The 8366-nt window shown below is 36.7% G+C and overlaps 1 protein-coding gene across 1 annotated transcript in view; it reads left to right on the top strand.

Moving 5' to 3' along the window:
* The window catches only part of IKZF3 (IKAROS family zinc finger 3), a 74974-nt gene that overhangs the window by 46043 nt on the left and 20565 nt on the right, over window positions 1-8366 (top strand). The window contains exons 4-6 of the mRNA XM_006774309.2: window positions 2747-3007; window positions 3861-4028; window positions 6070-6186. Of these exons, the coding sequence (XP_006774372.1) occupies window positions 2747-3007; window positions 3861-4028; window positions 6070-6186 (546 nt within the window). The remainder of the gene's footprint in view (window positions 1-2746; window positions 3008-3860; window positions 4029-6069; window positions 6187-8366) is intronic.

Raw genomic sequence — 8366 nt, 5'->3', positions numbered from 1 at the left:
AATGCCAGCTGTATCTAAGATACAGATATATTCTAATATTAGACTCGGTTTACCTTCACATGGTAAACCATATGAATTGTTGATCTCCTATAACCATACAGAGAAGCCATCCAGATTTTTTAATCTAAAACTGATAAGACCCTAGCCCTGGCCAGTATGGCTTAATTGGTTGGAGCATTGTCCTGTCCGCTGAAAGATCACAGGTTCATTTCCTGCTCAGGGCACATACCAGGGTTCCATCCCTGGTTGAAGTGCATATGGGAGGCAACCAATCCATGTTTCTCTCTCACATCGATGTTTCTCTCTCTCCCCCTTCCCCTCTTTAAATAAATAAATAAATAAATAAATAACTGGTAAGGCCCTAAAGGCAAACCAGCATCTATACTGAGAACTCTTTTGGTCCAATAAGTCCAAGGAACTTCTCTAATGCCTATCCATTTTCCCGTAGGGCCCTTGTTCTCAAATACTGTCTTCCTTGTTCTACAGCTAAGTCCCACAGGACAAGCATTGAGATTTTATCTTGAGCCTTGTCAGTGTAGTCTTGAGTTCTAAGTCAAGTTCATTGAAGCCAAAATCCTGAGGGAAGGAGCAACTAATTCTCTTATGTTCTGTGTTTTTAGAAAGACCCAACATATTGATCTTACTCATTTTAAATTGTCACTGACCATGGAATGGCCTAGTCTGTTCATATTAACATTTATAACCCAAATTAAAAGGATTATTTTCTGCTGGCTTTTTTCTATCTGCTGTTTTTGGTTTTCTGTAGCTGAAGTTTTCCGTTGAGGTTCTTTTTAACGCCTACATGCAAACTGAAGAGCACTCAAGCTTTGGTGGGATATCACCCACAGCTGGAGTGATGGAGGAAGGGAGGAGAGTACACACCTCAGGTGCATCCTTCTCTTAAAAAAAAAAAAACAACCCAAACACTTAAGCAAACAAATTCCATCTGAAAGCAGGCAAGACCTGTCTAGAGAAAGAAAGGAATGAACCTCTTTCCATCTAGGAAATGGATATCAATTCATATATAACCCAGATGCACAGGATGAGCAAATTTGAAAGATGTTGGCACTGTCCTGCAGTCCTACATCTCTTTTGATCAAAGAGTGAGAGGTTGTGAACCATGAACCGTGGTGAGAAGTGGTGGAACAGTGTTGCAGCAATGGCTCCTCTGTTGGTGGTTAGGCCCTGTCTTGCTCTATTAAGCAAACGCAGTTAAGATAGATGAAAGGTAAGCTTGATAGAAGTGAAAATTGAAACTTGGTTGAGGGTAGTAAGCCAGGCACAGCTGCAGTTGTACTTCCTCCTATGTGGCAACAGGAGCTGCACTCACTGGTGTTTTTGAAGGGATATAGTTTTTTTAAAATATCTTTTCTTCAGAGTGTTTTGGTTTTTAACATCTACACCATTGATGAGAGAGTGTGGAGTGTGGAATATGTCAGTAATGAGCTACTTAGACTTTATGTGCCGAGTGTGTGAGGTCAAATCCAACTTCACCATTCTAATCCTATCTGTTAACTGGCCCTGTAATCTTAAACAAATCACCAAGAACATCTCTGTTCCCAGATTTTCTTATCTGAAAAACAAGGAATTTAGATAATCTCCAAATTCCCTTCCAGCCTTAAAATTCCATTGATTTATGATTCCTCACGAGAAAGTATAACTTCCAGTTTCTAAGTACAAATATTTTAGAAAGTAAGCATTTCTGCAGCATGTTTTAGATATGAAAAATCCCTTACAAATGTTTATTGTCATCACATCAGGCAAATATTAGGTTTGGTTAGTGTCAGTACATAGATTTGCCTTGTTCATTTCTTATGTTCTTATGTTGCAACTCTTTGAAAGATAGTACCTGCTCAGCCAACTTAGACCAGACCCTCTTCCCTATCCAGTCCTACAATTCTTGGATCTTGAGTTTAGCTGGTATAGGTCCCTTTCCCCTTGCTTAGGTTGAGCTCCATTTAGTTATGTCAATGAAAATGACTCCTCAGAAGGTTATATTAAAGAATTACTTCTCCTTTTATCTTTCTCAAAAGTATTTCACTAGTACTGCCAGCTTCCTCTACTTTCAGTGTTGTCTCTTTATCAGTTCCAAGACAGATAAGACTCATTTTAGCAGTTCATCTACATGGAAAGAGAAGAGGCAAAGCATGGCTTAAAATTAGAAAAGCTGTAGTTATTATTCAACTTTCAATCTTAGTAGTTTAAAATGGATGCATTAGAAGAATTAAAACAGTACTTTCTTCTTGAAACCAAAGAGCATATCATCTTGGCTTTTAACTGAAGCCACCAAAAAAGGTACTAGATCTGAAAACTTTTCTTCTCCCCAGTACTGGAGAAGAGTTGCTCAAAATGATTTTTTTTATAGTTGCTTGAGAAGTCATAGCTAAAATCTATTATATCTTATTTTCTGAATGGCCTAAAATACTGTCGTGTGTGTGTGTGTGTCTTGCAATGCATCATGTCCCACAGTGAACTGCTCATCTTTCTCTCCAAGCCCAAGCCCAAGAACACTAACTTTGGGGTGTGTGTGTGTGTGTGTGTGTGTGTGTGTGTGTGTTTTCCCTGACTATGGTTCTGAATTTCAATGATGAGTGATCATCTTAATGGTATTTCCTTGTTTTGTATATGTACAATATTATGTTAGCTTCATTTGGTATTTAATTGTCAGTTGTGAGTCTGCTCTCTGAGCAGCCTTGATAGATCCAAATATAATCATTGTTTATTTCTTGCATTTTCCTCCCTGCAGACGATTCAACGAAAGTGAAAGATGAATATAGTGAAAGGGATGAGAATGTTTTGAAGCCAGAGCCCATGGGAAATGCAGAAGAGCCTGAAATTCCTTACAGCTATTCCAGAGAGTATAATGAATATGAAAACATTAAGTTGGAGAGACATGTTGTCTCATATGATAGTAGCAGGCCGACCAGTGGCAAGATGAACTGTGATGTGTGTGGACTATCCTGCATTAGCTTCAATGTCTTAATGGTTCATAAGCGGAGCCACACTGGTAAATAGCTCCTTTATCCGTTCTTCTGAAAACTGTCCTGATGCAACCATGTGAGAAATGAACGTGGGACAACTTTTGATCACTTTCATTGATTTTTGCAATAATTCTGATGTATCTCTCCCTCTCCGCGTTTCCATTTACCCAGTAATTTTTATTTCTGCTTCACAATGCATTTGGCAAATATTGCAAATGCTATGAATAACAGGAGTGTAGAGAGCAGTGTTCTAGGTTAGCCAAATATTTTTTCTTCAGTTAATAAGTAGGAATTGAATTGTGTAATATACTTCTTAAGCATCTTTCTTATGTTTTTGCATAACTTCTATGGAAAGCAGATCTCATTATATTGGGTTCAAATTTGGTAGATGAGAGGATATAGTTTTTATTACCAGTTTTAAAAAATTTATCTGCAGACAATAGTCTATGGAAATGCATACAAATGTAACACCCATTGAGCCCAATAGATTCCATCTGTTATGAATACTTTTAAAAGAAGTATTTCTCTCCCTTAGTAGCTAGTCTGTGGCTCTTTTTTCAAATTGAGATATTTTAAAGGAATGCTGAGTAATGTAAAAATTTACATCTAGAAAGCTCTTCTAGAGCTACTCTTATTTTTGTTTTTTTGCTGATTCAAGACAAGGTGATACCTAAAATAGTCTTGCAAGGTGAGTGCTTTTTCTCTTCTGGAGGGAAGTTTTCATAAGGAAGTCTTATGTTCTCCTGGAAATACAGCTCTGAGCTGACCCCAATAAAAACAGACTGTCTAAAAAGTGAGTTTTTGCCATAAGCATCTAATCTGTGCATAAGCTTCACCATTTGCCAGTGATCAGAAATCTCCTTTTTGTCCTTTTTAAAGGTGAACGCCCATTCCAGTGTAATCAGTGTGGGGCATCTTTTACTCAGAAAGGTAACCTCCTCCGCCACATTAAACTGCACACAGGGGAAAAACCTTTTAAGTGTCACCTCTGCAACTACGCATGCCAGAGAAGAGATGCACTCACAGGTCATCTTAGAACACATTCTGGTAAGTGAGAGCAAGGAGCATTCCATATCTAGTAAATGTTTCTCAGTGCCCATTGCAGAAACTAGAAAGAGTTAAGTATGGAGATTTTCATCTGTCATTACTGTTGAAGGGTTACAACAGCAGAGACCTTTAGGGCTAATTACACTTCCATTAAGGCATTAATTGCTCTCCGTCTGGCTCAATGGGGATGATCATCTCCTTACCATCCTTGCTCCCCTAGAGAACAACACAGACAGGAAGAGCCTGCCTTATAAAAAATGCCTTTTTAACTGTGTTTTTTTTTGGCAAAAAAATTAGAGCCATCAGTATTTTCTTATGGTAAACTTTATTAAAATATTATTTCCCTTGAAAACACACACACACTTTTCATTCAAAGTCTGGACAAGCCAATGTTGTATAGTTCGTAAATTATGTAAAACTGTAAACGGTATAAATCATTAGTAGGTGGTTACTTTTGGCTATTCTGGGCTAAACTTGAAGTTTTTTGGCCATTCTTGGCTAAATTTCTTTTTAATTGAAATATAATTGACATAATATATCATTGTATTAGTTTTAGGTGTACATGGGCTAAATTTCTTAAACTCAGCTTTCTTCTTGATCAACCTTATTATTTTTAATCTCTAAAAGAGGAGCAGAAATAAGAATTCATAAAAAACAATGTTCTGTCTTGTTTTTCACTTCTTATTTTAACCAAGGAAGATGATAAATTTGTTTTCAACATTTAGAACTTCCCTCCTAGAAAAATAAAACTGACTTTATTTTTCAAATTTGGGACCTCATGTTCTTGATGTTATCTGACAACATTTTAATTGAAGAAGAAAAAGAAAGGTTTGTTTTTATGTCAATCCACACACTGCTTTGACTAAAACTCAGCCCCAAATTCTCAAATGATCACAATTTAGAGACTAAGGAATAATCAAATCTGCCCCAACAAAATCCACTGTGAGACATCTTAAGTAGCAAAAGAAGGGTTTTATTTACACCTTAGTGTTCAAAGAAATGAATTAAGGTTGAGTTTGGTCCAAAAAGTTAGAATAGTTCTCTTCTGTTGCATTTTTTCAACTAAGATCTAACAGTAGTAGTCGTTTTTAAGACAGATTTTAGAAGACACCAATTTATGCAGAAACTTAACACTTTTAGCCCTAGCAAACCTACATTTATTTTAATTTGGGATTCCATAAAGATCTTTTAGTGCTTTAAATCCCAAAGGCTCTGTTTTAAACAGAGCAAGAGAATTAGAAAATGAAAATCTCAGTTTCTAAAACTCTGACAAATTTATATGGTACATTTTATCAACAAATCAGAAAGGCCAGCCCTGCACACAGAGTTGAAGTTATTTTTTAGATATTTTAAGCCATAGAGCATTTGAAAGAGTTGAGATGATAAATGGCCTGAATTGTATGGATGAACTTTTGAGGAAACCTTTATTTCATCTTAGAAATTAAGATGAAGTCATTTTTGCAATTTATCCTTATTTCTGTTATTCAAAATTATCCTTAGTTTATTGCTCAGTTTTTATCAATTTAGCACAGACTTTATATCCACCTAGCAAGAATGAGCTAAATTTATCCAAATATGTCAACATTCTAAGGCTATCAATTTCTAGCTGAATGGCTAACTCCCACATCATAGAGCATTTTTTACTTCCAACCAGATGGACATCACAAAATAAGTGATCCCTTCCTGTTTCTCTCTTAAACCACACTAACCTCCTTGAAGAATAAAAAGGCCCCATATTATTCTCTAAAGAACCAAGATTGGATCTGGAGCCAAACCACTATATTCAGTGATAATCACTAAATCCAAATCCTGTTATTTGTGAAAGGAGACTGTCCTTTCAAAGAATACATCATAATTCATCATAGACCATAACCAAACTTCAGTTTATTAAATTTAAAAGTAATGCAATTGCAGAAGTATCCAAATTCTCTGGCTGCCCTCAGAAGTCTTATTCCTAGTGAGCAGTTTTCATGGAACTCCAATGCACCATTTGTTCTGTAACCCCGAGGGTCTCTGAGTGCCCCCTGTGCTCTCCTTATAGTTGAGAAACCCTATAAATGTGAGTTTTGCGGAAGGAGTTACAAGCAGAGAAGTTCCCTCGAGGAGCACAAGGAGCGCTGCCGTACGTTTCTTCAGAGCAGTGACCTTGGTGAAACCGGTGAGTTCATGCAGCACTCATTCTGCACAGCATCTGCTGTGCTGGGTGGTGGGATACAACAGTAAATAAAAAGACCAGAAAAAAAAATCATGCACTTGTGGAGTTTATATTTTCATGGGGAAAGACAGACCAAAGTAAATAAGTAATGTATACAGTGTATTAGGAGATGGTAAATAGTATCAAGAAAAGTGATGGGTGGAGGGAAGACAAAGAGGGTAAAGAGGATCAAATATATGGTGATGGAAGGAGACTAGACTTAGGGTGGTGAGCACACAATAGAGTATATGTTATAGATAAAGCCTATTTTACGGTGTTAGGAGCTGGCCAACTGAATTCTGTTGGTTTACACTGCTTCTGCTTTTTATCCTGATGGCATCTTTGGCTTTATCAAGGAGTTGGATTTCCTCTTTACATTATAAAGTTGTACACCTGAAATTTATAGACTGCTATTAACCAATAAATAAAGAATATTATTAACCGATGTTAACAGATTTAATAAGAAATAAAAGAAAAACTGGGGACTGAGGGAAGTCAGTGAAGGCTTCAACCAGGTGACATTTAACAAACTTAAAGAGATTCAGAGAGAGTCCTGCCTTGCTGATAACTAGGAAATAGCAAGTGCAAAGGCCCTGGGGCTTGAGTTTGAAGAAGTATAAATAGTCCTGTGTAGTTGGAATAAAAGGACAGAAGGCCAGAGAGGAAATGGGAAACCAGATCTTATCAGACCTTGTAGGCCCTTGTAAAAACTTCAACTTTTACTCTAAGTGAAATAGAAAATCTTTAGAGATTTTTAACAGAGGTGACATGGTTGGGTTTCTCCTTTGAAAATAATCACTCTCCTTGCTATTGAGAATAGATTGTATTTGGGGCAAGATTGGAATTTGGAGAGTCTGGTGAGGAGGCCATTGCAATCATTTGAGAAAGAGAAAATTGTGTCTTGGTTGTGGTAGGAGCAGTGAGAAGTGTTCTAATTCTATATATATATTTAAAGGTAGCACCAACAGGATTTCCTAACAGATTGATGTGGGATGTGATGAAGAATGCAGTTGCCATGGACTGAAATAGCAAAGACTGAGGGTAGAACAGCCTGAAGGGTGGCTAGGACAGAGTTGATTAAAACTGCAAGGATTTTCTTTGCATAAGACTCCAACATCAAATACTTCTCTAGTCATATTTTATTCAGTGTTTTGAATTATATGCCCCATCGTGATTGGTTGAAACACTAAATTCTTTCCATGTATAAATTGTGGTTTTATTTTATTTTCACTCTTCAGTCGAAATAGCCTAAAACTGTTTTGTGTTGCATCTCTGCAGCTGTCCTTTGTCCTTTCCCACTGACCATCATCCTGGTTCTGTAGCTTAGGTTGTCTGGCACTTTTATTTGGTCACTTGAAGTACTTGCTTATGTACAAATCCTCATGAGATTTGGTGTTTGACAGTAGTAGTTGCAGTTGAATAGTCTAAACATACTAAAGCAGAAAGATTACAAAAAGATGATAGAAATAATGTGAAACTCAGGGAAAATGGAGTGGAAATCATGAGTTTAACTGTACCCGTTTTGAGTGAAAGGAAACTTTTGTTATAGATAAAGCCTATTTTACGGTGTTAGGAGCTGGCCAACTGAATTCTGTTGGTTTACACTGCTTCTGCTTTTTATCCTGATGGCATCTTTGGCTTTATCAAGGAGTTGGATTTCCTCTTTATTTCTAAAGAGAAATATTTACTCTCTTTAAAAGAAACCCATCCAAAACGTGGGTTTTGATATCTTGAGCAACATTCTTAAGGTTAGTCAGGCAATGCCTAGGCATCTTCACTTGTAGTTCCATATTTCATACTATAGACAAAGCTTTTACTCTGAGAAATCCCCAAATTATGAAAATCTATTATATTCCAAATAGAGCATAATATTTAATTTTTTTTTTTTTAAATTTATGGAAGAGCCCTAGCTGGGCAGCTCAGTTGGTTATAGTGTCATCCGATAAGCCAAGGTTTCGGGTTCAATCCCTGGTCAGGGCACATACAAGAAACAACCAATAACTGCATAAATAAGTGGAACAACAAATGAATATTTCTTTCTCCCCTACCTCTCTTGCTCTAAAAACAATAAATAAAACAGTTTTTAAACTTATGGAAGAGAGAATTAACATACCATAAAATTCATATTTTAAGTCACAATTTAG

This window comes from Myotis davidii, unplaced genomic scaffold (assembly GCF_000327345.1).
Source record: "Myotis davidii unplaced genomic scaffold, ASM32734v1 scaffold327, whole genome shotgun sequence".
NCBI classification, from domain to species: Eukaryota; Metazoa; Chordata; class Mammalia; order Chiroptera; family Vespertilionidae; genus Myotis; species Myotis davidii.
Note: the sequence above shows the minus strand (reverse complement) of the source record. Positions and strands in the feature narration are given on the sequence as shown.